Genomic DNA, 27389 nt, shown 5'->3' with positions numbered 1-27389 from the left:
CGTCCCTCGAGAAAAGTTGGCAGGCACGCGCTGCCGCCTTACCGCCGGTAGGGTTCGATTCGGCAAATTTCGGTCATGTCAGCAGGCCACGTGAGAACGCCATGTTCCGGCCGCGCGGAGGCCCACTGGGGTGAGCGAGGGGAGGGTGTATGGCTTACAGCAGCTGTGCATATACTGGCAAGTTTGTCGCTTGTGCTTGTCAGTCTGTTCGGTCAGCATGTTAGCAGAACAATGCAGCGAAGTGAGTTTGTCGACAACAACAAAGAGAACAGAATGAGAACAGTAATGCCCGGCAACCTGGGCATTTGAAGCGGAACCAAAATTCCTAATCCAGCCATTTGAACGACCAAAACAAGCAGGATGCAACCTCCTGTCACTCAATCACCGAGCCATAACCCACCCACCACCTCGCCATGCACGCAGCATCACCAGCCCAGCAGCCCCAAGGCGACTGAACACGTGTCGTACGCGCTTCGTCTTTGTCGGAGGCGCGATGGCCCGATCGAGCGGTCGCTTTTCTCCGCCTTTGTGTCCGCCCAGATCTCGGCGTCGGTCGGGCGGGGTGGGTGGGGTCTTGGTCCCTCGGCAGCGGACTGGCACGAGCTGCTCGTGTGTGCGTTCAGTCGTCTCTGACCATCCTTGTGCCGTGCACGGCGGGAGGGACATCGGCGATGCAGACAACAAGACGATTGAAGACGAACCAAAGGAGGAAGAAAATAGACCACCGCGGTCAAATAGACCACCGCGTTCAAATCCAAACAAGCCACGACCTCGACAAAGACAATGACTCTACGGGCGAGAGCAGCCACGCCAATTATCCCAAACGGTGATCGCGTGAGTGGAGCGCAGGACGTCCGAGGTGGTGGCGTAGCGGAGGCGCCGCCGCACTGTTGATCCGTGCTCTGCGCCGCGCGCCGCGCGCCACTGGAATACGGATGGGTTGGTGATGGTTTCGCTGGGCTGTTCACTGGTAGCACTGAAAACTTGTTCACTACTAACATGTGCGCTGCCTCAGACGATGGCATGCGAGGGACACTCGCTATGCGCCAGGAGATGGGTGGTGTCCCGAGCACTTCCTGCTGCATCGCAACTCGACACCACCCGCAGCACTTGTGACCTTTGAGCCACCGCACAGTCGCCATATTCGAGGGACAAGGGAAAGGCAACTCGACCACGCACTGACCGCTCACCACCATCTCTCCGACCTCGCGTGTCGTTCCGCTTCCCCTCTCTCAGCCCGTCTGCTATCCCTCACAAAACGACCGGCTCGTGCACGCAAAACCTGATGGCCGCGTCGACGTCCCACGCCGTCTCTTAAAAGACACACCACGAGGGGAAAGAGAACGTGCCATCCCACCCGTTACGCTCTCTCACAACCCCACCGTTATACCTGTACCACAACTCAATCAGCTCACTGTACCGCCCCGACTTGACCACTAAACCACGGCGTCTCAATGTTGAGAGACATTATCGAAGCCATCGACGAGAAGGGTGACTTTGTGCACGATGCCGAGCACCGCGCCGCCGCCCGCCAGCAGGTCCGCACCCGCGAGCGTGTCCCCGACTTTATTATCGACCCAGAGCGCGAAAAGGCGCTCGTGAGGAAGATGGACTTGCACATGATGCCAATGCTTTGGGTCATGCTGCTGTGAGTGGGGTCGGGCGCGTGGTGGTGGGATGTTGCTGACATGAGCAGTATGAACTATATCGCTCGGTGAGGAGCGCGGTGGGATGCAGCGTCGACTGCGTCCTGTGTCTCTCAACTCTCCTGCTAACACTTTCCAGTACCAATATCGGTAACGCCAAGATTGGTGGTATGTTAAGCGACCTCAACATGTCCTCCAACGGTTATTCTCTCGTTTTGTCCATTTTCTACGCCGGATACCTCATCTTCGAGGTGCCGTCCAACATGCTTCTGTCCCGATCTCAACCCCGTGTCTATCTCCCGATGCTCATGGTCATCTGGGTGGGTGCGGCGTGGTGCGGTGTGGCGGCGCGTCGTCTAACAAACCGCAGGGTGGCTTCCAGTGGTGCGCAAAGGGCATCACGTCGGTTGCAGGCATGGCCGTGTTCCGTTTCGTGCTCGGCCTCGCCGAGGCAGGCTTCTACCCTGGTGTCATGTTCCTCATGTCGTGTTGGTACAAGGTGGGTGGTTGGTGCGGTGGTGGCGTGACGCCGTCGCGCGCCTTCAGACTCAGCCACAAAGGAAACCTAACCCTCCACAGCCCCACGAAGGCGCCGTCCGCATGTCCATTTTCTACTCGGCCACCCTTGTCGCTGGTGCCTTTGGTAGTTTGCTCGCTGGTGGTATCATCGAGAGCATGGACGGTCTCGCCGGCACCCACGGCTGGCAGTGGCTGTTCATCATCGAGGGCTGTGTCTCAGTCGTCCTTGGTGTTGTCGCTTACTTCGTTCTGCCCAGTAAGCCTGTCCGCGCTTGCCTCACTCACACACCCAGACTACCCCGCCACCACTCCCTGGCTCACCGAGCACGAGAAGCAGCTCGCTACTCGTCGTATTCTGTATGCGCAGGCTCAGGAAGAAGGTCCCTCCATTGGTCTCGCCCAGGCGTTCAAGGAGGCTCTCAAGGACCCTAAGACTTGGGTGGGTAGCACCGTATCAACCGCCACTGACGGACCAGTGCTTCCTCCTCGCATACAACTTCATCAACCCGCCATGCACCATCACCTACTTCATCCCCACCCTCGTCGAGGCAATGAACTACGAGGGTCGTATGGCCCAGTTCATGGCCGTCCCCGTCTACCTCGTCTCGCTCGTCTTCTCCATTATCGGCGGTATCATTGCCGACAGAACCCGCCAAAAGGCTGCCGTCATTGCCGCGGCCGGTATCCTCTCGACCTTCATGTTCGTCTTCTGTGCCATCGTCCAGAACGCCAAGATCAAGTACGTCTTCCTGTGTTTCGGCGGTGCCGGTATCTGGACGGCCCTCCCCGTCTTCCTGTCGTGGGTCGTCATCATGTTCGACGGTCGTGAGAAGCGTGCCATCGCTATCGCTTGGATCAACGGTTTCGGACAGCTTTCGTCTATTTACGGTGCCTTCTTCTGGCCCGAGAAGGACGCGCCCCGTTACGCCACCGGCTTCACCATCACCTGTTCGTTCACCGGTTTCATGGTCGTCATGGTCATCTTCACCCGATGGGCCTTTGGCGACAAGGGTGTGTGGCGTACGTCGTAAGCGTGCGCTAGACATGAATGGAGGACGCGGACGAGGACGGCGAGAGCGGTGGCGACGACGACGACAGTAGTGCAACGATCACAGACACGATCACTTCTTCCCCTGATATTATTTCTTGGTTTTGGCATTTTGGAGTTTGGAGGACACGTTATACCCCCCGACCTGTGCATATTCGAGACTGCGATAGGCCCTCCGTACCACTATCCAAACTATAGGAAGATGCTACTACTATATGACTTCGTGGTTCGGGGAGAAGGGGGAAGGCTACTGCGGTGGGGGGGTTACTTGGCAGGGTGGCTTGTGAGCCAGGGTGGTCGGACCAACCCTTGACAGTCGGCACCGAGTGCCCGTCCGTGTCGTATTCCTTCGTGCACCCAAACAAAAAAAAAAAAAAAAAGATGCATCAAGGGTAGCCAGACTAGCACGACATGGTTCACGCCTCCGCAGCTCACACGATACTCACCTGGACAGAAAGGAGCCAAACACAAGGCGCGGAAACCCAAACTGAACACAGCCACAACCGTCAGTCCCAGCCACGCCCCTGCTTACCGATCGAGCCCTTACAGTATCCCAATCCCAAGCCCGAAACAAACATGGTACCCGAACAGTCTGCCTTAGCACACCCCACAACGCACCTAACCCAAGAAGCCACGACGAGAAGAGAACGGGCGCAGGTCAAGTGAGCAGCAACACAGGCCGCGGGGAAACATGTTACAATACCGACAACATCCTGGAAAGGAGCCCACAGACGACCTAGTGAGCACGTAGCGGGTATACATCACTTGCACTCGGCGCGCAGCGGTAGCGCAATTACAAAGCGGTCTTGCCGCGGGTTTCGACGGGGAGGAGGAACATCACCAGGCCCGTGCTGTGGGGTTAGTTGCGCCGTCGCGAGAGTTGCAGGAGCCACTTACAGGACAAAGATACTGGCCGAGGCGTAGACTGGGCCGTTGGGCGTGTCACCGGCCTTGGACCACATGTGGATCACTGGGGCAAAGATACCAGTGACACGCATGGCGGTGGCGCAAAGCGCGTCGCCGGTGCCGCGCGAGGGGGTAGGGAAGAGCTCTGGCGCGTAGCCGAAGATGACACCGTCTGGGTGTGTTAGCAAAGAACAAGCCTGATTCCAGTTTTGTCTGCTCACAGAAGGCGTTCTCGAAGAACGAAGCAATACACGTAAGCGCATTGATCTGCACCTGGTTCTTGGCGGCCGTGAGGGCAAAGAGGAAGACACCAGCACCGAGGGTGAAGACGGCCATGGCGACCTTGCGACCAGCGCGGGGGACCTGGACGAACATGCACGCGACGATGGAGCCGGGGATACCGCATGCAGCCTGGTACGTGTAGGACGCGTAGGTCGCGTTGACACTGGTGCTACCGAGCTCGGCGCCACGAGCGGCGAGGTAGAGGCCGAGGAACTGGTTGTAGAGCGGGTAGGCGAGACCGAGGGCGGCGTAGCAGAAGATGATGAGCGAGGACGAGTACGCGAGGCGGCGGTTGCAGAAGAGGGTCGAGATCTTCTCGAACGAGAGCTCGTGGAGCGAGTTCTTGAGCAGCTCCATGGTGGTGAAGGGCTTCTCCTGGATCGTGGACGCCTCCTTCTCCTCGGCAGTGAGGTAGGGCTCGGCAGCGGCCTTGAGGTCCTCGACGGTGATGGAGACGTTGACGCCGTTACGCTTGGCAATCTTGTGGATGACCTCGACGGCGGCCTCGTCCTTGCCGATGGACGCGAGGAACTTGGGCGACTCGTACACGGGGAGGACGAGGAAGCGGACGAGCCACAGGAAGATCATCATGCACCCGAGCGTGATGTAAGTGTACCTCCAGCCCATGTTGTCGGCCTTGGTGCACCACTCGCCCTTGGCGGGCGGTGCGCAGCCCCAGCGCGCGATGAAGCCCCAGGCAATGAGCGACGCGACGACCTGACCGATGGCCCACCAGATGGACAGCAGCGTGAGCAGGTACTGGTGCGAGCCGGGCAGGAACTCGAGGAACATGGTGCCGTCGACGGGCAGGTTGCCGCCCACGCCGAAGCCGGTGAGCGCGATCATCGCGCAGAACGTCGTAAAGTTGTTGGCACCGCCGGCTGCCGCGCCGAACACGCCGCCGATGAGCAGGGTCGAGTTCCACGCGATACGGCGTCTGGGCGCGCGTCAGCTCTGTGGAGCGACAACGCAATCTGGAGTGCGAGGAGAGTACGCCGCGCTGCACGTGGTCTGCTGCGTGTGCAGTGCAGCAGCAGCGTATGCACGCTGCACCACTGCACCTCACCCCAGCCCCAGCCCAACCCCTCCAGGCACTATGTGCGGCCCGGACAAGGTCGTCACCTGGTTACCAGGTTGCAGGGTGGCTCCGGGAATGGTATACTGCTAGTTCTCCCCGCATATCCCAACGCGCTCGCTACTCACCCAACAATGTCGCACGAGCAGCCCCAGAAGAAGGCGCCGAGGATGAGGCCGACGTAGAGCGACAGACTTGCGAGGGCGACCATCGGCTGGCCACGCCACTCGTACGAAACCGACGGCATGATAATTGAGATTCCCTGGAGCCCTGGCCTTGTCAGCGCTGAAACGGTTTGGATCGAGATCAGGGCAGGGGGGACGGGGGGAGGGCAAGGTGTGCGACCACCAGGTGGCATTTTCGCCTGACCCTCCCTCTGTCGCTCCCTCGCCTGCCCTCCTGGCCACCACCACCTGAATGCACAGCAGCAATCACGGTCACTTTTTTTCGCCGCCCTGCATCGGCACACGCCAAGTGCCCGCCTCGGCGGACGCCAGTGACGTCTGCGGCGGGCAAGGCAACGCACAGCACACCGTAGCACAAGGCCGGCCAGCCACTCTACTTCCCTGCCACTCCACAGCTCGTTCTACTCACAGATGTTGTCGGCAAACCAGCCAAAGCCGCCCGAGAAGAAGAGCTCGTACTGGTAACGTCCCATGCCAATCTCTGCGAGCGCATTGTTAAGCACCTGCACCTTGGCGAGGAAAGCCGGCTTGATGCCCTCCTGCTGGGCGATGAGGGTCGTGTCGGAGATGAGCGAGGCGTTGTCGGCAGCCGAGCGGCCCTCGTGGATGGCCTTGTCGTCGGCGATGTGCTGCGCCTTTTCGGGGGTATGCGCCGACGCCGTGTCGTGGTCGGACGCAGGGGGAGTGTCGATACGGGGAGCGGACATGGTGAAGGAGGTCAACCAGTGACTGAAAGGTGGCGAGCTACAATGAAGTTTTGGTCAGCGAGGCTAGCTTGCAGGTGGGATGGGAAACAGAGGCCAAGAGCGCGGTGTGCTGCGCCTTTTATTCGTGGCCGCGGGCTCCTTGGCAGCGAGGAGCAGCTGCATGAGAGCAGCACGAGGTGTGGGAGTTGCAGGGTGTGAAAGCTCTGGCTGGCATCAACGCTGCACCAAACACACACCCCTTTCTGGTGTAACACGCAGGAACAGGAACAATCGTTAGTGCCCAGGACACTGATTCAGCACACTCCCTGCATGTCGGTTTCTTGGCTCTGACACCAGAGCCGCGGTAGTGGCCGACGATAAAGGTGGCTGGGGAAGGGAGAGAGGGAGGGTACTCGTGTGTCGGCTCGCGCGCCCGCATCAAGCATCTCAACCTACGTACTAAACCGATCCTGTGCTGTGGTGCGCGCGCATCGTCGTCCCCTGGAGTCGCCGCCGCTGACGTCCTTGCCTTGCCTTGGTTGCTGGCTGCTCTCCTGGCGTTTGAGCTCCACGAGGGTATGCCGTAATTTTCACTGTGACTGGTGTGCTCCTGCTGCCTTTGAGGGTGCTGCCGAACCCGCGGACAATTTCACCCGAGTGTGCCGAGAGCCCTTGTAACCTTGTAACCTTGTCTCCACATGCTGCAGATCGTCTGCACGGGGTCCACCGATGGATGCCTTCCCCTGCCGTTTGGCAACGGGCCTGTCGCGCGTTGTAGTGTGTGACAGGTCCTCGTCCTCGGGTGCAGGAGTAATGGATCGGGACACAGCGCCTCGTCAGGCATCTCACCACAGCCGAGTCGGTGGAGACGGACGGGGTGCACGCCCAGCCCGACGGGGTTGCTGACGCTGCACACCTGCGGTTGCCGAAACGGACGTCGCGCTCCATACCGGGTGCGTGGGCCGCGCGCAGTGGCGACGGACCATCGAGCTGGAATCCCTTCTCACTGACTACCCCAGACCCCCTGTGCCGGTGCCGAGAATGGTTGACTGCGACCAGACGCAGAACCGGCGCGATTCGGTGCCCTGCCTGTCGCCACTCTCTCTCTCTCTGTACATAGATAGCTGGGCCTCAGTCCACTACGACGCCACGGTGATCCCCCCAGCCCTGGGCAACGTCGCACACTGTTTTGCATTCATCTTCAGACTAGTGCCTCGGATCGACAAAGGGTCACACACTACTACTCCACGACGCCGTTATCCAGCCAGGCCTTCAAGAAGGCCGCAGAGTTGGCAGGCTGGTCCATCGGGACCATGTGGCCTGCGTCGAGGATCTTGAGGAACTGGGGGGTTGGTTAGCAGGCAGGCTTAACTCCACACTCACAGTCAGCGGGCCATGCGACTTGACGTAGCCAGCCTTCTTGCCGTCGACCTTCCAGTCGACGAGCTTCTCAGCGTTGAACGCCGCCTTGCCCGTCCAGTCAAACTTCTCGATCCAGATCTCCTGTCCGATGTGGTTGCACACCCAGTCGACCATGCCGACAAAGTTGAGGACGCGCACGCCGCGCTCGAGCAGCTCGGCGACATACTCCCACGTCTTGTACGTCCAGTCCTGCTGGAGGAAGAAGCGCGCGCCGAGCTCGGGCGTCATCATCGAGTACTTGTACCCCTTTGGGATACCGAGCTTGAGCTGGACGTCGGGGAGGTTGAGATATTTCTCGATGTCAGACCTGCGGGGGGTGTCAAGACACAGCTCGTGAACTCCACCAACATGAAAGCATAGCAGCCAGGTTCGCCGGGGAAGCAGTGCAGCCGCGCGTCATACGGGTTGAGGTGGACCCAGGTGGATGCGGAGAACACCTGGATCATGCAGTAGTCGAACGCGATGCCGCAGTCGACGGGGTCGTGGGTGTCGAGGCAGTGCTTGGTCGACAGCTGGAGGCACTTGGCGGTGTTGGAGCGAAGCGCAATGCATTGCTCAATGTTGAGGATGGTGCCGTTGACGCCTTCCTGCGGTGTGCATCCCTGGGTGTCAGCGCCGGTAGAACGTGGAGCCCACCAATGGCTGGAAGGACTCGAGCATGGAGTCTGGCGTCAGCGAGCCTTCACTGGAGGCACTTACAGAGATCGGGGAGGCCGTTGCCAATGAGCACGGACTGGAGGTTGATCGGCGTCTTGCCGGCGGCGACAAGACCAGCGTTGGCATCGTGCACCGCGCTGGCGAACACGGGGAGGTATCGGCCCTGTGTGTCAGCTCTGCCCAACGACCGACACTCACCCCGTAGCTCTCGCCGGAGAGATGGAGCGCGCGCCCCTCGAGCTCCTTGAACGTCTCGAAGAACTGGCATCAGCTGCACCCCACGCACACACGCACAATCTGGATGAACGCAACGACGTCCTTCGCCGCCTGGGGGGTGTTGGATACCTCTTGGCCATTATGCGCGTGGCTGAAGCCGACGCTGATAGGCTGGTCGAGGAAGAAAATGTTGGCCTCGTTGTTCCAGGAGTGCGGGTTCGGCGTGGTGTCGTTGAGGTTCTTGGCCCCGGGGTTGACGGTACACGGGCCGAGCTCACCGTACAGGCCCATTGCGGACGATCCTCCAGGCCCGCCGTTGATCCACATCATCACTGGGTCGCTTGACGGGTCGCGCCGCGACTCGAAGTAGGCAAAGTACAGCTCCTTGCCGTACCCTACGTCGAGGTAGCCCGAGTACGACCTCGCATGGGGGTCGCACCACCCCGTGGTCGACTTGATACGCACCTTGTGCCGCGGGTGCTCGGCGCTCACGAGCACATGGAAGTCGTCGGTGATGGACTCGAGCGTGATGTCGCTCGCCGGGGAGAGGACCGTGTCTGCGCCGCCGTGCGTCTCGTCGACGAGCAGGCTGGCGAACGAGTCGACCTCGTCCGCGAAGGGGATGCGGAAGGCGCCCGCGAGGGGCAGAAGCAGCGCGAGGAGGTGGGCGCGCATTGTCTCGTGCTGTGTAGTGGGCACAAGAGCAAGACAAGTCGAGTGTGATGCGGTGAGTAGAGGAGTGCCCTGCCCAGCCAGAGCTTGGTGGTTCGAGGTGGACCCGCATGGTGCATCGGCGTCAGTGACGTCAGTGACGGAGGACGCCGAAGTGGCCGACAGCTTGATGCTTGCTCAGCCGCTCTGCTCACCATCTCACCTCTGTACTCATGCTCACTGGTATTGACCAGGACCAGACGGGGTAGACTCGCAACGCCGCAACGCGGCATGACGACAGACACCGACAGGCTCGTATCGAGCCGCGCCGCTACGGCGCCGGCACCCCGCTCCCACCCACCATCCCCACGTCGGCCCCGCCCGCCCGTTATCTCAGTCACCCATATCGCCCTCCTCGGTGCGGAGCCCTCCCACACCGAGAGAGATGACGCGCCGTAGTGCACTGATATAGTGTCGTTGATATCCTTGATGCTGGTCCGTGACGCGGATGACTCATCTGGGGGAGATGGTCCGCCTCCACATTCCCCACTACTGCTTCTGACGACATCGAGCGCGGCGTGGCACTGCGTGTGGCGAGGTGGGCTCGAGAATGGTACTTAAGCCAGCTGGCAATCTCCAGAATCAAGACAAGAACGAGCACCACAGCATCCAAAGCCATAGCACCCCCCGCCATAGCAGCAATGTCCACCACGACCTACCACTCCGTCCACCTCGCCGTCCGGCAGGGCATCGACCTCGCGTACGCCGAAGCCGGGGACCGCACCGCGCCGACGCTCATCCTGCTGCACGGCTTCCCCACCTCGTCCAACCAGTATCGCCACCTCATCCCGTGCCTGAGCGACAAGTACCACGTGCTCGCGCCCGACCTGCCAGGCTTTGGCAGCACAGTCGTGCACGGCGATTCGTCCAACCTCACCTTCAGCGACCTGGCCGACGCGCTCGAGGGGTTCGTCGACGCACTGGGCGTGAAGACGTTCGCGGTGTACATCTTCGACTATGGCGCGCCGACCGCGCTGCGCTTCGCCCTCCGCCGTCCTGGCGCCATCACGGCGCTTATCAGCCAGAACGGCAACGCGTACACCGAGGGCCTGGGCGACTTCTGGGCGCCCGTCAAGGCGCTCTGGGCGACCGAGCGCGGCACGCCGGCGTTCGACGCCGCGCTCGCGCCACTTGCTGGCGTGCTCACCCTCGAGGCGACGAAGGCCCAGTACACCGGCCACGGGACGCCCGCCGACCGCCTCGACCGGATCGACCCGGCCACGTACACGCTCGACTACTACCAGAACCTCGCGGGCCACGCCGACACCCAGGTGTCGCTGTTCTACGACTACCGTAACAACGTAGGCCTGTACCCCCAGTTCCAGGCCTGGCTGCGCGACTCGCGCGTGCCTGTCCTCGCGGTCTGGGGAGCGGGCGACGAGATCTTCGTGCCGGCCGGCGCGGAGGCATTCAAGCGCGACGCCGCCGACGCCGAGGTGCACCTCCTTGACGGGGGCCACTTCCTGCTCGAGACGCACGTCGACGAGGTGGCCGCCCTCATCCGCGCCTTCCTCGAGCGTATCAAGTTCGGTGCTGCTTAAGCTGGCGTCCGAGCATAACACCTAAGTAGTTAGCCTGGTGGAGCGGCCGTTGGAGCCCGCATCCCCAAGGAAGCGATGAGTAAACTCAAAAGCCAACGATAAGTATTCTAAGTAGTTAAGTAAGTTCGTGTCAATGAAACCTGTGGAAGGTTCCGAGTGCGGGGCGTGTGTATCGATACATCATGCGAGGCGTGGGAACTGCGGAAGCGCAACAAGCGAGCGACACGACTCATCCCATCGAAGCGGGGAGCTGGATGACGCCCTCGCGGCGGCGGCGGTACGCGATCGCGAGCACGTAGATGATGCCCGCGACGGCGATGATCACGACCGTGCCGATCGCGATGGGGACGTCGTAGTTGGCTGGCGGGGCCGGCGGGTCGGGGTGGGGGTGCTTGGAGTGCTTGGGCTTCTTGACGGCGAGCAGCTCGCCAGTGATGTAGGCGCCTGCGATGTGTCAGCTGCGCGCAGGTGGAGGGGGGACGTACCAGTGTCGGACACGGTGGATGCTAGGTTGTCAAGCATGTTGAGAGAGAGTGTGCAGAGTGCAGAGGCAAGAGATGTTGCATGCGACGGAAATGGGATACAAGCGAGTGATAGGCACTGGATGCGATACCGTACGTCATCCACCACCACACATTCCAACGTCAGACGTGAGATCCAACGTCGCCTCGTGAGCCCTGGCAAGACCAATGACGGCACCGTGTGTTTACTGACCCTCCATCCACTCCTAGATCGCCACAGATCCCGTCCGCTGCTCGCGTGCAGCCAGCCGGAAAGCACCAACGAGGAGCATGAAGAACACCCCGACGCCGAGCAAGGCCGCAAGCAGCGCGTCCCGGGGGTCCGTAATGTGCTCAGTGAAGATCGGGAACGTCGCCGTCTCGTAGTACGTGACTGGCATCAGCATGGCCCGCAGCACTCGACGCACTCGACGGGTCGGACACGTTGGCAAACCGGAAGAAGTAGCCGTCGTTTGCGTTCTTCAGCGTCTTGCTGGCGGGTCAGCCCGCCCACGACTGAGATACGCACGGGACTTTGAACGCGATGAGGCTCGGCCCGACGTCGCACTCTTTGGGTATGGGGCCTAAAAAGCTCACTGCGCGTGAGGCTTACCCACGAACACACAAGCTCACGGTAGTTTGGGTTCTGCTGCCTGCACGAGAAGCCGGTGCGGTGCTGCAGGAGATCAACGTCCTGAGGGAGGACGCGCCTGTCCTTGTGCGAGAGCATCAAACGCGCGTCAAACGGCGGCCAGTAGATGTGCCCCTCGTCGTCGTCGTCGATATAGCCGGCGGGGTAGAACCTGAACGGCGTCTCCTGGCCCTGCCGCACTGGTGTTAGACAGCTCACAAGGTGACAGACTTGCATTTATACCTGAACCCGGAGAGATCCATAGTCGGTGGGTAGGGCAGTTCCAGGATGGAGATGCCCGGTGAGCGGAAAGGGATCCGCGCCGGGTTGGGGTAGACGACCTCGTATGTCCGCCCCGAGGGGTCGGTCCAGTTCTGTCGTGTCGAGTCGTCGACGTCGGGCGGGGCGAGGGTGGGGAGGATCATGGACTGTGGTGGTGGGGTGCGTGGTGGCATGGTGGGCGATGGTGAGATGATGAGATGGTGGTGGGGGCGGTCAAGTCGAGCGAGTTGGGTGGCGTGCGGCGTTCTTGGCACTCGGTCACTACTACTGCGGCTCGACCTCGAGGACTGGCTGTCAACGGGCTCTTGAGCCTGCAGCTCGGCGTGCTAGCCCTCGCACATTGGCCATGTGCATAGCAGTACCGGCAGCACAACTCGAGTCCTCCCTGCCTCGATGCATACACACTTCAAGCACCCACCCACAAACACAACCAAAAACTCGGTACTCGGTGACATCATGCCACGTGGCCTTGGACTCACCCGGACCAAAGTCGCCCCGCGCCGCGAGTCGATTGCCAACTCGCCATCAGCGCCGTCCCAGCAAGCACCACTCAATCTCCCACTCCGCGCACTCTGCTCCATCAGCGCCGCGTGAGCGAACCCCCCGAGCGAGCACCGCGATATCGGTGCAATCTGATATATCCAGCGCGTGGTGGTGGGGGCGGCCAAGTCAAATGGCGGTGCCGGGTTTGTGGCACTTCGTGTTATGCCGCCGCGTGTCGATACGACTGGGCCGGCAGCTGTCGACGCGAGCGGGGGCCGTGCATCATGCGTGATGTATGCATCGCCCGATGGCCTGCTACAGACGAGGCGGCCCACAGCTTGCGCATACCGTCCGTCGTGTGCTAGTACGACCCCGTGGCCTCACCGCCCATCCCCCACCTCCAACTAGATCCAACACAATGTCCATTGATGTATGATACAGCTATAATGCAATGTATACAGTCGAGCCTGTAGCTGCTGCTGGCGAGGGGCTGCCGCTCATATCTTGGCCCACACCGCCCGGCTGGCCTTGACACGTGCCCAGCACGCCAGCACCCCGGCAAAGATCTGCAGCCCGCCCATGACGACAATCATCCACTTCATGTCGGTGCGCCCCGTCGCGTCGAACATTGCGCCACCGAGCGCGGCGGACACGACCATGCCTGGGCCGGCGAACAACAACAGTAACCCCACATTCGACGCGAGCGCGTTGGGCCCAAAGACGGTCACGACGATCTGAGGCAGCAGCCCGAGATAGCCGGGCGCGACGAGGCCGTACATCAGCCCAAAGACACACGCGGCGGCAAAGCTCTTGGCGGTCAGCCAGAGCGCGTACTGCGTCACGCCGGAGAAGACGAGCACGAGGATGTACGTGTTCATCGGGCCGATGTAGTCTGCCACCAGGCCCACGCCCGAGCGGCCGACGCACACCGTGAACCCCATGATCGTGAGCGGGACCGTCACCTGCCCCGGGGACAGGGTGGGGAAGTGCAGGCTCATCCACTGCGGGAGGAAGACGAACGGCCCGCCGTACCCTATCACGCCGACGAACAGCGACAGCGCGATCGCCCAGAACTCGGAGCGCGAGAGCACGGCGCGGTTGATCCATGGCCCGCGCGTGGCTTGCGCCTCTGGCGAGTGCGGGCGCGTGCGGATGAGCCCGATGGCAATGGCCATGAAGACGAGGTTGATGAACGAGTAGATGCTGGCGGTGTGAGCGGGCACATGCAGTAGGACCAGGCAAGTCAAGCTCACAGTAGTGTCTTGTCCCCACCCACGGCCGTGAGAAGCCGCCGCACAACAAGCGTCGACACGCCGCCCCCCAGCCCCGCGCCGCCGAGCGTGATCCCCGACGCGAGGCCGCGGCGCTTGAAGAACCACTGGGACGGGAGGCTCATGAACAGCGGCACGATCATGCCCTGCCCCGCGCCGAGGAGCAGGCCTTGTGTTACGACTAGGGAGGCGAGGTTGTGGCTGAAGGCTGCGGAGAAGAGCGCCAGCCAGCAGATGACGGCGCCGATGATGAGGACGCGCTGTGAGAGGGAGCTAGCGTTAGCGAGCGAGCGGGCACGGGAAGAGTCCCATAGTGGATGCCAGCTTACCTTGAAGCCGAACTGGTCGCCCACTCGCCCGCCGATAAACGCCATCATGTTGATCGTCTAACGTCAGCCACTGTCTAGGCAAAGCACCCACCAAGCCCTGCAGGCTTCCGATGAGCGCGACGACCGCGTTGGGGTAGTGCGAGTATTTTGGGCTGTCGGCGTAGTACTGCGGTTGTGGTTAGCCTTATGTAGCCCCGTAGCCTCGCGCTCACCTGCTGCCACACGCCATAGTTCATGCCCCACCCGTTGGTGAGCGCACTCAGCGTCAGGCAGCACACGACCACCACCCAGCCGTACCCGCCGTCCGGGTAGACGTGCTCCTCGGCGTCGTTGGAGGCGCACTCGTCGCATGCGTCGTCGTCAGGTTTGGCTTGTTCGGCGTCGGCGCCGAGGTTCTTCTCGTCGTCGATGGACGCGGCCATGCCTCCAGCGGCGGGCTCCTCGCCCCGCGTCGTCTTCTCCGCAGGCGCCACACTGCCATCAGGCATGGGCGTCATGCCCAAGGCACCTCCGCCTGCACGGCGCTGCTGTTCTCTCTCGCGCTCAGAGTGCGCAGTGGCGATGCGCACGAGCGGGCCGCCGCCGCCCGCCGACGCGGGGTCGAAGAAGGACACGACGTCGGGCGCCGGCACCGGCGGGACGGGCGACGGCGTGCGGTGGTGGTGGTGGTGTCTGCGGGCATGCGGGGCGAGGTGGTGGTGGTTGGAGTCGTTTACGATCGTCGCTGTCGTGCTCATGCTGAGCGTGCGTTCCATGTCGTTGGTCGCGACGGCAGGCTGCGGTATTGAGGATGTCATGGCGCTCAGTGAGAACGAACAGTACAGGCCTTTGTCGTTCTGTTCCGTGTTGCACCTCGACTCGCTCGCTCGCTCGCTCCACACTCGCTCGCTACCTCCTCGTTAGTGAGAAATGGACGGTGTAACCGTGTCGAAAGGCAGCCACTCATCTCGCCCGGTTGGCCGGCCCGCTTGTCGGATATGGCCACAAACCTTCCGAGTGGTAAATTGGGCACCTGTGTACAGCGTGGGTGCCAACCGTCAAACGAGTGAGGGAGGGAGACCTTCTGCCCGAGTTCACGTGGAGCCGTGTGCATGCCAATGCCGCTGAACGCGGCGCGTCATGCATGCGGAGCGGACGACAACGACATCCGGCGAGCGTCCGGACGGGCAGTGTTCACCGTCTCGTTTCGAGGCAGGCAGGTCGGATGGATGTAGCCACAAACGTCGTCGGACATGGCCGTGTAGGCAGGCGCCCGTGTGGATGCTGATAAATTGCTAAATGCCGGTCGGTCCGACGACTCAGCTACGCTGCAGCACAGTAGAGCTGGAGCTATTGCGGGACCAACAGCGAGGTAGCCGTGTCAGTCAGTAGCCAACCGTCGAGGCGTGTGAGTCTCGGGCATGTGCGATGGTGTAGATATCCTGCTCGCCGCGGGGAAAGGCGGGGTGGGGCCGACAGACGCTGCACGTGCCCCGGGTGGGGTGGGGTTGCGTGGTGGTGGACGCATGCTCGACGACGAGATACAAATACGACGGAGGGAGGGAGGATGAGAGGATGCGACATGGCCATGATGGTGTAGTTGCCGCCGGGGGCGACGACACGATCGACCGAGCAAAGACTCCTCCATCTTGCGTCGTTGGTCTGCACTTGCACCGTAGGCCGAAAGACTCATGGCACAACTTACTTAGGCCGACACGACCACCAGCTCACTCACAACCCTTCTTGCGTGCTGTCGCCATCGCATCGCTGCGCAAGCAGAGCTAGCCGATCACAGCCAGCCTGTTCTCACGATGGTAGTGGGCCGTTGGCGAGTCCGTGTCCGCAGCCACATTCGGTCCGTCCGCAGGCCCCACGGGTGCCGGCTGACACAGGGTGCTCACGCCGACCGACGGGCACGCCGTCTTCCGGCCCTGCGGCGCTCATGCCTGCCTGCCTTCATCGTCTCCGCCGACCGGCGTTTGCACCACGCCCCAGCGCCGACAGTGCACGCCGCCGCAGCGCCGGCCGGTCGGCTGGCCTGGCCAGGCCCAGACCCTCGCACTCACTGGCGGCGTCGGCTCAGTCGGCTCGGCACGTCCCGACCGACTCGCAGTCCCAATCAGATAACGCCAAGACAAAAAAGTCGGCGTTGCTTGCTCGACTCGACACTTGGGCAAAGACTATTCGCCTGGCGGGAAGCGAGGTCGCTGCCGCTGGCCGACGGGTCTGGGTGCGTGCTTCGGGCTATATTATCGGGCCGGGTTCAAGGCTGCTGTTTGTTGTTTGTTGATGGGACTGACTTTCTGATGCGCACGGTAGGAGGAGCGCGCTGAGCGCCTGATCGTCAAGGGGATATCTGATGGCACTCGCTCGCTGCACGGCACTCTGACCAGGGCAAGCTCGGAGAATGACAGCCGCCAGCTCTCCTCTCCTACGCCTACACCTGGCGCCAGCGCAGTCGTACTAAATCTCCTTTCCACCACGACGACCACAACCACCTCCACCACCCGGTCAATGCAACGTCGACCACCGCAGCTCACCTCCTCCACCCACCGCCCCCCTCGGCCGACCTGTAGGACGCCTCGCATCACGCGCTGCGAGTCACGGCCCGCGGGATAGTCACATGGGGTGTCGGTGCCCGCTTATGGCGATGGTGTGGATCGGCAGTCGGCCGAGTGGACGTCACTCACCGCGAGGCGAGGGGGGCTGGTGGACGCAGCAGGAGCAGCGGGCGGGCCCCTCCACCAACCGGACTGCGCATGCATCCTTCCTAGCGCGACTTTGCGCCTTCGGTAGCCCCGCAGGGCTTGCACCCAAGAAGCCAGATTAAGATCAGCCACGCCTCTTGGCGCGTTCGGCCGACCTGGGTGTGGCAGCCAGTCAGGGACGTCGCATATCTGATATGCGTGCGCTCGCAGCAGTGTGTTGTAGTGGTGGTAGAGCTGACCACGAAAAAGTTCGTTTGCGCCGCCTGCCATTGGAGCTGGGCTCGGTCACGTAGCTCGCAGTCACCGGGTACTGCGAGATGCAACCCCCATGACCCGCTTCCGAGGCATTTAAGACTGGTGTTGAGGCATTCTGCCCCGCCTCTCCCGCTGCTGTCCTCGCCCACGACTAACCACCACCATGCGCCTCGCCCTCCTCGCCGCGCTGGCTGCTGGCGCCGCCGCGCCCCTCGCCCGCGCGGATATCACCCCCACGACCAAGGTGACCGGCATCGGATACCTCGGGTGCCAGGTGCTGCTGCAGGGCCTCGAGTTTGGCGACTTCAACGAGACGCTCGACGATTACTTTGCCGAGCGGCTCGCGTCGCGCTGGTGGATGACCTCGGCGGTCTACTGCCTCGACACGTACTGCAAGGACACGTTTGACGAGAACTATGCGCGCTTCAACCAGAACTTTATCCTGTACGGCCCCGGCCCGATCAACCCAGACCCAAACTACTACCGCGCCATGACCAACTACAGCGCCATCGCCAAGATCGACGTCACGACCGCGCGCAGCAAGGCCACGATCTGGAACCAGACCGTATCGGGCACGCAGCTCAACTTTAACAATGCGTACCGCACCCAGCTCGACTTCCCCCAGACAGAGGTGTACGACCACGCGTTCGGCTGGGCGCTGTACATCCTTCTTGGCGCGATCGTCGTCGTCAACATGATCAACCGCGCCGTTGGACACTTTAGCCACAAGGCCCAGGCAGCCGACCCCGAGGACGGGTACGCTGCTGTCGCGGCCGACGACTCATCGCTCGGTGCGAGGCTCAACACCTGGTACAGGAAGCACATTGGCACGCCGGCGGCCTTTGGCTACCGCCACAACCAGAGCGTTGGCTGGGGCTGGCTCTCGGTGCCGACTAGGGTGCAGGCGATCGGGGTGAGTGCCACGTTCACTTCACCCACAGGAGCTGACCCCCCAGGTGTTCGCCTACGTTGCCCTCAACTTTATCTTCACCTTTGTTGGCTACGACACGTTCCAGGGGAACATGTTGTTGGTGGAGAAGCAAGATACGACGCCGTCGCTAACCTCGCAGCTACCCCGGCCGCACCGACCTCCAGCTGTGGCGGTATGTGTCTGACCGCACCGGCATCATGTCCTTCTGGAACCTGCCCCTGCTGTGGGCGTTTGCGGGCCGCAACGACATTCTCATCTGGCTCACGGGCTGGTCGTACAGTGGGTGTTGTGGCACGCTGCTCCGCAATGATGTGCAACTAACGCACCACAACAGGCGGCTGCAACATTTTCCACCGTTGGGTGGCTCGCGTCGCCACCATCCAGGCCATCATCCACTCGGCAGGCTACACGTGGTTCGAGATGCAGCAGGGGTACACGATGGCCGAGGCGTTCCAGGAGCAGTACTGGGCCACGGGTGTCTTTGCCACCGTCACCATGTCGATCATGATCCCGCTCTCGATCAAGCCCATTCGCGCCAAGGTGTACGAGTTCTTCCTCATGGCTCACATTGTCCTGGCCGTGGCTACCCTCGTCCTGCTCTTCTACCACGTCAAGGTAATGGATGGGGCGTACGACGCATGGCTCTGGGCTTGCGTCGGCATCTGGGTGAGTACCCCCGCCCCCGCCAATTGGCCCGCGCTGATCCCCTAGGCATTTGACCGCCTCGTTCGGTACATCCGCATCGGTGCGCTCTCGTACAAGGCGTTCGGCGGGAAGAAGAATACGGTTGCGCGGCTGAGCGGGTCGCTCGAAGCGGGCAGCCTGGTCCGTCTCACCGTCCAGTCGAGCATCAAGACCAAGCCCTCCCCCGGCGCATACTACTTCCTCTACACGCCGCGCTCGCTCACGCCGTGGGAGAACCACCCGTTCACGCTCGCCTCGTACGAGGACACGGCCGAGGGCACAAAGTTCAACTTCCTCTTCGCGCCCCAGGCCGGCGCAACGCGCAAGATTGCCAAGCGCGTCGCCGCGGCCGGAAGCTCCACAGAAATGACGGTCCTCCTCGAGGGACCCTATGGCCAGGTGCACCCCGTCGGAAGCTACGAGCACGTCCTCCTCGTCGCGGGCGGCAGCGGCATCACCTCGGTCCTCCCCTACGTCTACCAGCTCGCGCGCGCCCCGCGCCACCCGCGCAAGGTCACGCTCGTGTGGTCGGTCCGCAACGCGACGTACGCGTCCGACGTGCTCAGCCACGAGCTCGCGCCGGCCAACACGGCGGGCATCGACGTGCATGTGCACGTCTCGCGCGAGGATGGAGCCTCGGCTACCGACGTCATTGACCGCCTGCCGGGTCACATTGCTAGCGTGGACGACACGAGCTCCGAGTCGAACAGCGGCGCGGCGGACAAGGAGGCCGCCCTCGTGTCCAAGGAGGCGGGCAAGAACGGCGCCACGCTCCGTGTGCACTCTGGCCGCGCGGTCATGCGCGAGCTTGTCGAGCAGCACGCCGCTCAGCTGCTCGGCGCGGAGCGGCTCGCGGTGCTTGCCTGCGGACCTGGTGCCATGCTTGACGATATCCGCGCCGCCGTGACAGACGCGTACGGCACCGCGGAGGGCAAGGTCCGCGGGGACGCAATAAGGTACTATGAGGATGCGTTCGGGTGGTAAGCGCGGGCGGGCGGGTGTTGGCCGGCGGGTGTTGGCAAGGCGGCTATCAGTACAAGGGGGGACACGCGCATGGTGCGTTTAATGCAAGTGACTAGAGCCTGATACCTTGGAGCGGCTGTTGTGATGCCGAGTGCTGTGATGCTAGTGCCACCTCTGCCGAGCGGCACGCACCACGCATGTCGTCGTCGCCTGGTATACGTGCTCGTCCACCACAGCCACGGAGCGTACCTGCGCCCAACTCTACTTAATGGAAGTGTATTCTTTGCAGCGGTCAGCTGACGCGCTCGCGCTGATCGGCAGTTAATCTCGGCGGGTGTGAGGATGTGCGAGCGTGCGCAAAGGACTCGGCGTGGGCAGTGACCGTCTACGGCTTTTGTGTCGGACGCGTCGCTCGGCCCACTGACTGTCTGCTGCTGCGGCTGTCGTCGTCTACAGGGCCCCCGCTATCACCAGGTTCCTGCAGCGCGGTATGCGTTCCCAGGCGACGGTACGAGGCTACTCAAACTCCCCGGTGCTTTAATCGCTCCCGCCCGCGATGAGATGCAGCTGCGCGCACGCAGCACGACATGGCCGCAGCGAAGGACGACATGTCGTTGTTCAGGTGCAGCAGGCGTGCCGTATGCACCACACCCCGAATGCAAGACTCTCGTACTCGCCCGGTTCCGTGGCGCTCTTCCCGCCGCTCTAATGATACGCCAACACGTTCCGGCGAAGCAATGCGAAGCACAGCGAAGCCCAGCCAAGCCGCAGCCAACGAGTATTCTTGCCCGGCCACGCGGCAAGCCGGCGGATCGACGTGCACTCGCCGTGGACGGACGAGGGTACCTTTGCTGAGGAGCAGTCTGCCCGTCCCGCAGGCCCAGTCCCGACCGGACCGATACGCGAGTGCACAAGCGCACCAAGGTAGCGTGCAGTGGTTCGGCGCGGGAGTGAACAAGCACACCGGAGCAAACCTTGGTTTGGATAGTCTTTTTTTTCCCATTGGCATGCATGGCAGGTGCGCGGCGTTCTGCGTTCTGCTGCAGGCAGCAGTGACGGACGTCGACAGGGCGGTAACGTGGTAGCGTGTGGTCCTCGCGGGTGCGTGCCGGCGCGGCGTGCCTTCTGGCTGCCTCCGTTGTGGAACAGGTGCAGGACCATGCAGGACAAATGCCAGCATGGTTGGGGTGCCGTGGTCCAGCCCGTTGTCGGGTCACTGGAAGTGCTTATACAACGTGGTATTCAGGGATGTGCCCAACACAAGGAGCACGCGCTGCTCAAAGACGGGGAGGGGGAGCGAGACCGCCAGTTGGGACAAAGAACAGTCACGTAAGGATCGGTCCTGGCCACCTGGCACGGCACAATTAAGGTGTCGTCGTTTCTCATGGACCTGCATTGGCTGCGGTGAGGAGTGCTCTCCATCTACGCTCGCTGTACGCACACGCACACCACTGCCCGTCGCGCGCTTGCCGTAAGTCGTGCCGAGAGCAGGGTGCAGCACCTCCCCCGTAGTGAGGTGCGTCATCCTGCACCGAGCGTGGTCGACATCTCCCGGGTCAAACTGTAGCACTGCAACGTACTCCAACCCACGTCCGCGCGCCTCTCTCTCGTCGACTCCTCGTTCCTCTTGCTTGGCAAGTCGTGCCGGCGCGACGCCAGTGCCCACTTTTTCATTCCTCTTGACATCTTGTCCACCACCACCACCTCGCAAGTCTTTTAAAGACACACAGACAAAGGCCTGGCGCCATCAGTCATCACCTGCGCAGCCCCCTTGCCGCCCTACCTCCACTGTAGCAAAACCTTCAAACCTAATCGCACCGCTTCGACCTGTACATAACATCGTCAGCCAGGAGCTGTGATCACCCCCGCGCCGGCGCACAGACATCACATATACATTGTGAGTACGCGTCGCGCTGTTGCGCCATCGCGCCACCGCCGCTGACGTCCCAGTCCCCCCACCCACAATGAGCTCGAGTTCAGCCAACTGGCGCTTCACGGTCGCGTCGCTCGACAGCGAACCGGACGCAACGCCTTCATCGCGCCCCTCCACCTCAACGCCACCAACAGACACGTCGCCACCATCGACCTGGGGCCGCCTGCGTGGCCTCGGCGGACGGATCACGCGCTCGCGCGCTGACCTGCGCGCAATTGTCCGCGCCGAGGTCGCTGCTGCCGCCGCTCCCGCCCCCGCGTCACCCGTTTCGAGCCACTACTCGTCGCCATCGATCGACTTCACGGCCGACCCGTTCGCCGCCGCACTCGGACCGAACCCGTACGAGAACACGTATGGCTTCAGCTACAGCTGCGACCCGCGTCTATCGCCCCCTCAGCCGCCCACGCCTACGCGCGCCACCTTCCCCCAGCAGCCGGCACCGCGTGGCCACTCGCGTAGCGCGTCCAAGTCGTCGACGATGAGCTCGAGCTCGAACGCGTCGTCCATCTCCAACTCGTCGCGCGTGTCGCAGGTCGCTGCGCTCGGGTTCAAGCGCTCCGAGGCGAGCTGGGCGCTGCGCCACCCACGAACCAATGGCGACGTTCGCGCGGCGGCCGAGCTGCTCGCACACATTGCGCATCTCGGTACCAGCTTTGAAGACGGAGCCAGGCGGCGCTGTAGGCTGTGCCGCGAGGAAGAGGAGGAGGATATTGAGCGCGCGCGAGATGCTTTCCTGCGTACGCGGTAGATACGCGTGCGCGGATAGCCGCGCGTGTTGACACTGTCCGTGCAGAGCACGACGGTGTGATCGACCACCGCGCCAGCGCATTGCTTGATGCGCGCGCGACGCGCGCTGCGTTCCCCTGCGCTGGCGCACGACGCGCTCGCCGCATCAGAAACGAGGTTGTAACGCTGTGGCAAAGGAGTCCCAGCAGCCAAGACGATCGCGGGTGACGGGTCTCACCCTGAGTATGATTGTCACTGCCCACAGTGTCACGGTTGTTTGGTGTCCCATGATGTTTGTTTACACACATTGAATCCATCTGTCTGTCATTCATATATATATGCATTGTGCTTTCAACCTGTCTGAGACGAGCGAGACAAGGGCCCATACCATGCCATGCTAGGCAAGTGGGGAGGCCAAGCTCCAAGACAGTATCGAACTCAAAGGGACGCTAGGAACACGAAGCAACCAGACGTCGAGGGCAGGAGACCCCAGGCGAGTGTGGCAGATCTTGGTTCACTAATAGCTAAAATCGCCGGAATGTGACATAAGGGCGGTCATTCGGCCCACCTCGGCGAGACTGACGAGAGGGTAGGTGGCGTTGGTGCGAACGACAAGTAATAAACAGGGGGGCAGCGCAACAGCTGCAGCTTGAAGCGATTGCCGCGCGCCGAGTCCGATCCTCGCTCGACTCGAATCGGGGCTCGGGGCGGAGTGCCCAAGCGTTACTGCCTGCCTGCCTGGGTTCCAAGTTTGGCCACTTGGTGTTTCATTAAACCCCACCCAGCCATCTGGCGTGCTCCGGGCATCCGCCGCCGTCGTACCACCCACCACGGCCCGACAGGTATCCATGCATCAGTTCAGTTGCTCTTAAATAGTCGTCGTCGTGTCGGTGTGAGCGCTGGCACCATCTTACTCCTCCTCGGCCTCGCCATCCCATCCGTTGCCACCGCCGCCGCCGCCGCCGCCATGTTCAAGACCGAGCCCGCACGACAAGCCAGAGAACAGGACCAGGATACCTGGTACATCCCGCTGTCGATCGACACGAGCAGGGGCGTCAGTGACCCAGAGACCAGCCCCGTCCCGGCGACGTTCTCGTCGCCGACAAGCAAGCCGCCGACGCCACAGGCGCTCCCCCTCGGCGCGGCCAAGTCGCCCAAGTCGGCCGAGGGCCCCTGGTGGAACCGCCTCGTCAAGAAGGACGAGGGCAAGGCCGGCAGCAACAAGAGGTGGTCGCGCAGTATGGATGCGTTCGTGGGAGGGGCCAAGAAGGTAGGTCGGCTCGATCGACCAAGGCCGATGCTCACGGACAAGAACTGAGAATAGACTCGGTGAGAGTAGTAGCGAGAGTGCGACTCTCTCGCCCTCGAGACGCCGCTGCAAAGCAAGTAACGACCATGACGACTTTGACGACATGCACACACACGCAAACTACATCATCAAAGATTATAGTACACACGCAATGAACTCTACACACACGCACAACTCTAAACACACGCAAACTACAACCCCCCTCCCCCGTAATATGATGATAGCCTTACACGACCTCATACACCGGAGGCTAACTGTTGTACAATTATGCATGTGGATCCCTCCATCCACATGATGACACAAAGTACCTGATCGCTGCTTTGGGTGCCGGCAAATCAGGTGACCAATTGTGGTGCTGTGGTGGTGGCGGCGGATAGCTCCACTCCACCCCCATACCCAACCAGCCCAGGCTACTGCAAACGCAAGCTCTACCTCCTGCGGTCTTCCTCCCTCTCCGAGCTCATGGTCCAGTATCCCCCCTGCACGTCCTTGACCTGGAACTCGACAGCAGCGAGCACTTTGAACCCGAAGCGCAGGTACCATTTTACCTTCGTCTCAGCGAGCCGACCCCCCATACACACACACTCACATTCTCCTTGGTCTGCGTGAGCAGCGTGACGTAGTTGGCCTCTGCGTGCGCGCGGTCCAGGACGTGCGATATCAGCGCGGCTGCGAGGCCCTGCCTTTGGCGTCCTGGCGCCGTGGCGAGCCAGCACACGCTGTAGCGCGGCGTCTCGCCCTCTGGCCCGAAGGCCGCCGCGACCTGGGCCTTGTACGCCCACATCTGGCGTCAGCCTTGCCCCAGCCCCACACCCACAGTCTTGCGGGTCTCTCGTAGATCCTCGGTCTGCCGCGCGTCCATCTCGCGCGAGAACTCGTTGTCCGCGTGCGGGCTGCAGTAAGTCGTCAGCGCAGCCCATCGAAGCAGCGCGCGTACGTCTTGCCCCACTCCACGCCGGGCGGCGCGACGATCATGGCCGCGCCGGGCTCGTCGTCGCCCTCCCGCCGCGCAGACCATACCTCGAGGTCGCGCACGCCGGCGTACACCTCCGCCTTGAGACGCGCAAGCAGCCGCAGCCAGCCGGGGTCGTCGTCCCCCTCGCCCTCGAACCCGGACAGAAGCTTGGTGAACGGGATCGGGCGGAACGCGCGCGCGATGAGCTCGGCGTACTTGTCCACCGTTGCCGGCGACGTGTCCGTGACCCGCTCGACGATAACGGTCATGGTTTGTGTGGTGGGATGTTGTCGGTGCATGATGCTCGGCTTGCTCCGGTGACGTCGTTATAAACAACCAGCAGCCGGCGCTTAACTCGACATTGGGCGGCTCTGACCCAACAATTGCATGACTCGACCTTTGCCGACGAAACGGACTAGCAAATGCACAAGGCAACAACATTCCTGTCTTGCTGACTATCTTGCCGACCGCTTATGCTCGATAGATCTACAGTAGCCTGCCACCAGCAGCGAAGATCATCCACTGGCCGAGTCGAGACATGGAGATGCACAACCCACCTCCACCACGCGCGCGTAACGAGCCCAACACGGCCATCAATCTCCAGGCCTTGATAAGCGATAGCAGTGCAAGCCCAGGCCTCGTTGCGATGCGCGATGCAGTGCGCGAGTGCGGGCAACTATGACAGGGCAGGCTCGCTATCACGGATGCGGCGCTGCGGATGGCTTGCTGGCGCCGCGGCCAGACGCTGCGGATGGTCGGTGTACCGCCTCCAGGTTGGGCCACAGGGAGCCGTGCGACTAGCTATTCACGAGCGAGCGAGCGAGCGCCGGCGGACGGACCCGAGCGGGAGGCGACCGCGCGGTCCTTTGCCGCTGTTGCTGGTTGCATTGCGCGTCGCGCCGAGATTTGCGGTGTCGCCGCGTCGTTCATTTTTTCTCGTTAGCGAGCCACAGCCTGCAGCGCAGCGACTGACGACGAGCCAGACTTTGCTTGGCGCTTGTTGACGTCGTCGGCGGGATGGTGTGTCCGACTCGGGCTATTACGTAGTGGGTGCACCACCACTGGCAGTCAGCACACCCTGAAGGTCAAGAGGCACGCGGCTGGGCAGCTGAGCTGGGCGCCACTGAGGCCAGGAGGATTATTTGGGAGACGGGTCGGTCGTCACAACGACACGACGAGCGGAGCAAAGGACGGGGTGGTGGTGTCACGGCGTCGGCGGGTGGGCCTCGGCGAATGGAATAAATACCCAGAGTGGAGTGTCGACACATGCCCATCACTCCTCTCACTCCTCTGCTCTACACTGATCGCTATCCCACCCCTACACCCTCCTTGCGCCATCACACGTCAACCACTACAATGGCCGGTGAGTCGGGCGCTGCCCAGCCTGGCATCGGCGAGTCTGCTCGGCCCCGCTGACACGCGCCAGACTCGACGTTCCGCAACTTCCTCCTGGTCATCATCGCCCTCTTCATCCCTCCAATCCCGGTGTGAGTTGCGCGTTTGTGTGTGGGTCGCCGGGCATAGCTGACAGTCGGACAGGTACATGAAGGTCGGGTGAGTTGCCCAAGCCGTCGACAGCAGCGAGCGGAGCGAGCGCCGACCCGCCGAGCTTGCTGCTCATCGCGCTGCGTCCTTGTCGGTGAATGACGCTGACATGCCGACTTGCTCCGTCCGTCCGTTGTCCCCATGACCTGCTCTGCTTCTCTTGCCTCTGCTCCCGACGACGCTCGATGCGCACATTCACAGCTGCACCGCCCACCTCCTGCTCAACATCCTCGTGAGTCGCGCGGCATCCTTTGGCGGTCTGTCAGTCGCTTACCCCCCCAGCTCTGGTTCCTCGGCTGGATCCCCGGTGTCGTACGTGTCGACTTGGAGGCTGCGCGAGAACGAACACTGCTAACCTCCAGATTCACGCCATCTACATCATTGCCAGCCGGCCATAGGCGAGGCGAGCGCGCATCTCGCCTCGCCTCGCCTGCCCGGCGCCCCGCAGCGGCAGCCCACGACCCGTCTTACCCCTTCTGTACCGCCCGCTGTTGTATGCAGCCTTAATATGGTTTCAAGGGGGTGCGCGACTGACCGGGGAAGCGCGGAGCGCGTCAATGCGTGCGCCGCCCTGGCTGGGCTACGTACGGCCCGAGGACTGACGCAGCTGATGGCGTCGCGCCAACATGCGTCGCGCCAGCACGCCCTGCCTGGGACGTTGCCAAGACGACGCCGCCGCACGGGCCGGCGGTTGGAGCACGGGGCAGCGGCGCGGCGGTGTGGCAGTCCAAGGCGCTGGGAGCCGAGTAGGCGATATCGCTGGCGGCTAATTTGCAAGAGTACTTGCTCAGGCCGCGACCGCTACCGCTGCCCAACTTACGCTTCACTGCTAACTCTACATCACTCAACGCGTCGCCGCTTGCTCTAAACCGAGCCACTCGATTAACTTCCACATGCTCACTCCATCTTGTGGTCTTGATGATGGCGAGATATTGGTACTCCGACGAAGGTGAGACGAGGAGTCCAGCCACTCGTTGCCGGCGCATGGGCTCGAGGCTCTGCGCCCAACAG

General features: G+C 62.4%; 11 protein-coding genes across 11 annotated transcripts; 6 read left to right on the top strand and 5 right to left on the bottom strand.

Moving 5' to 3' along the window:
• Nucleotides 1-1454: 1454 nt before the first annotated feature.
• prlL_9 (MFS transporter prlL) lies at nt 1455-3422 on the top strand (the record flags this gene model as incomplete). The annotated part of the gene is made up of 7 exons (XM_062776282.1): nt 1455-1648; nt 1697-1714; nt 1786-1966; nt 2017-2145; nt 2226-2421; nt 2459-2604; nt 2642-3422. The coding sequence occupies 7 exons, from the start codon at nt 1455-1457 to the stop codon at nt 3194-3196; spliced, it is 1419 nt and encodes a 472-aa protein (XP_062632266.1). The 3' UTR covers nt 3197-3422.
• A 157-nt stretch (nt 3423-3579) lies between these two features.
• On the bottom strand, nt 3580-6452 carry mfs1_3 (MFS siderochrome iron transporter 1). Its single transcript, XM_062776281.1, has 5 exons — nt 6071-6452; nt 5605-5746; nt 4341-5338; nt 4111-4291; nt 3580-4064 (listed from the first exon to the last, which is right to left on the bottom strand). The coding sequence occupies exons 1-5, from the start codon at nt 6366-6368 to the stop codon at nt 4007-4009; spliced, it is 1677 nt and encodes a 558-aa protein (XP_062632265.1). The 5' UTR covers nt 6369-6452; the 3' UTR covers nt 3580-4006.
• A 1074-nt stretch (nt 6453-7526) lies between these two features.
• Nucleotides 7527-9361, bottom strand: CPY1_2 (Carboxypeptidase Y). The gene is made up of 7 exons (XM_062776280.1): nt 8721-9361; nt 8625-8687; nt 8469-8589; nt 8406-8434; nt 8118-8371; nt 7731-8076; nt 7527-7689 (listed from the first exon to the last, which is right to left on the bottom strand). Exons 1-7 carry the CDS (start codon nt 9315-9317, stop codon nt 7588-7590), a joined length of 1512 nt encoding a protein of 503 aa, XP_062632264.1. The 5' UTR covers nt 9318-9361; the 3' UTR covers nt 7527-7587.
• Nucleotides 9362-9994: 633 nt separating this feature from the next.
• Nucleotides 9995-10894, top strand: YNR064C (putative hydrolase; the record flags this gene model as incomplete). The annotated part of the gene is made up of 1 exon (XM_062776279.1): nt 9995-10894. One exon carries the CDS (start codon nt 9995-9997, stop codon nt 10892-10894), a length of 900 nt encoding a protein of 299 aa, XP_062632263.1.
• Nucleotides 10895-11060: 166 nt separating this feature from the next.
• LOC62_07G009721 (uncharacterized protein) lies at nt 11061-12480 on the bottom strand (the record flags this gene model as incomplete). Its single annotated transcript, XM_062776278.1, has 5 exons — nt 11454-11788; nt 11823-11887; nt 11924-11990; nt 12028-12197; nt 12245-12480. 5 exons carry the CDS (start codon nt 12478-12480, stop codon nt 11622-11624), a joined length of 705 nt encoding a protein of 234 aa, XP_062632262.1. The 3' UTR covers nt 11454-11621.
• Nucleotides 12481-13287: 807 nt separating this feature from the next.
• asaE_16 (MFS transporter asaE) lies at nt 13288-15127 on the bottom strand (the record flags this gene model as incomplete). The annotated part of the gene is made up of 4 exons (XM_062776277.1): nt 13288-13993; nt 14044-14321; nt 14482-14556; nt 14603-15127. The coding sequence occupies 4 exons, from the start codon at nt 15125-15127 to the stop codon at nt 13288-13290; spliced, it is 1584 nt and encodes a 527-aa protein (XP_062632261.1).
• Nucleotides 15128-17478: 2351 nt separating this feature from the next.
• Nucleotides 17479-19931, top strand: freB_3 (Ferric/cupric reductase transmembrane component B; the record flags this gene model as incomplete). The annotated part of the gene is made up of 5 exons (XM_062776276.1): nt 17479-18245; nt 18289-18359; nt 18403-18542; nt 18598-18929; nt 18975-19931. Exons 1-5 carry the CDS (start codon nt 17496-17498, stop codon nt 19929-19931), a joined length of 2250 nt encoding a protein of 749 aa, XP_062632260.1. The 5' UTR covers nt 17479-17495.
• A 1943-nt stretch (nt 19932-21874) lies between these two features.
• On the top strand, nt 21875-22591 carry LOC62_07G009718 (uncharacterized protein; the record flags this gene model as incomplete). Its single annotated transcript, XM_062776275.1, has 1 exon — nt 21875-22591. One exon carries the CDS (start codon nt 21875-21877, stop codon nt 22589-22591), a length of 717 nt encoding a protein of 238 aa, XP_062632259.1.
• Nucleotides 22592-23536: 945 nt separating this feature from the next.
• LOC62_07G009717 (uncharacterized protein) lies at nt 23537-24255 on the top strand (the record flags this gene model as incomplete). Its single annotated transcript, XM_062776274.1, has 2 exons — nt 23537-23839; nt 24184-24255. 2 exons carry the CDS (start codon nt 23537-23539, stop codon nt 24253-24255), a joined length of 375 nt encoding a protein of 124 aa, XP_062632258.1.
• A 51-nt stretch (nt 24256-24306) lies between these two features.
• Nucleotides 24307-25102, bottom strand: LOC62_07G009716 (uncharacterized protein; the record flags this gene model as incomplete). Its single annotated transcript, XM_062776273.1, has 4 exons — nt 24307-24426; nt 24468-24662; nt 24696-24771; nt 24816-25102. The coding sequence occupies 4 exons, from the start codon at nt 25100-25102 to the stop codon at nt 24307-24309; spliced, it is 678 nt and encodes a 225-aa protein (XP_062632257.1).
• A 1004-nt stretch (nt 25103-26106) lies between these two features.
• On the top strand, nt 26107-26896 carry ZK632.10_2 (UPF0057 membrane protein). The gene is made up of 6 exons (XM_062776272.1): nt 26107-26196; nt 26260-26320; nt 26373-26387; nt 26580-26610; nt 26661-26690; nt 26741-26896. Exons 1-6 carry the CDS (start codon nt 26190-26192, stop codon nt 26774-26776), a joined length of 180 nt encoding a protein of 59 aa, XP_062632256.1. The 5' UTR covers nt 26107-26189; the 3' UTR covers nt 26777-26896.
• Nucleotides 26897-27389: the final 493 nt, after the last annotated feature.

Source organism: Vanrija pseudolonga, chromosome 7, assembly GCF_020906515.1.
Source record: "Vanrija pseudolonga chromosome 7, complete sequence".
Taxonomy (NCBI): Eukaryota; Fungi; Basidiomycota; class Tremellomycetes; order Trichosporonales; family Trichosporonaceae; genus Vanrija; species Vanrija pseudolonga.
The sequence above is the reverse complement of the archived record's forward strand: the minus strand, read 5'-3'. Positions and strand labels throughout refer to the sequence as shown.

Coding starts and splice junctions, on each gene's coding strand:
- mfs1_3 (XM_062776281.1), bottom strand. CDS start 6,368: ATGTCCGCTCCCCGTATCGACACTCCCCCTGCGTCCGACCACGACACG. Junction 5,747..6,070: donor CTGGTTTGCCGACAACATCT/GTGAGTAGAACG, acceptor TGACAAGGCCAG/GGCTCCAGGGAATCTCAATT. Junction 4,292..4,340: donor GTTCTTCGAGAACGCCTTCT/GTGAGCAGACAA, acceptor TAACACACCCAG/ACGGTGTCATCTTCGGCTAC.
- CPY1_2 (XM_062776280.1), bottom strand. CDS start 9,317: ATGCGCGCCCACCTCCTCGCGCTGCTTCTGCCCCTCGCGGGCGCCTTC. Junction 8,688..8,720: donor TCGTTGCGTTCATCCAGATT/GTGCGTGTGTGC, acceptor AGCTGATGCCAG/TTCTTCGAGACGTTCAAGGA. Junction 8,590..8,624: donor TCTCCGGCGAGAGCTACGGG/GTGAGTGTCGGT, acceptor GCTGACACACAG/GGCCGATACCTCCCCGTGTT.
- ZK632.10_2 (XM_062776272.1), top strand. Junction 26,611..26,660: donor ACCTCCTGCTCAACATCCTC/GTGAGTCGCGCG, acceptor TTACCCCCCCAG/CTCTGGTTCCTCGGCTGGAT. Junction 26,691..26,740: donor TCGGCTGGATCCCCGGTGTC/GTACGTGTCGAC, acceptor GCTAACCTCCAG/ATTCACGCCATCTACATCAT.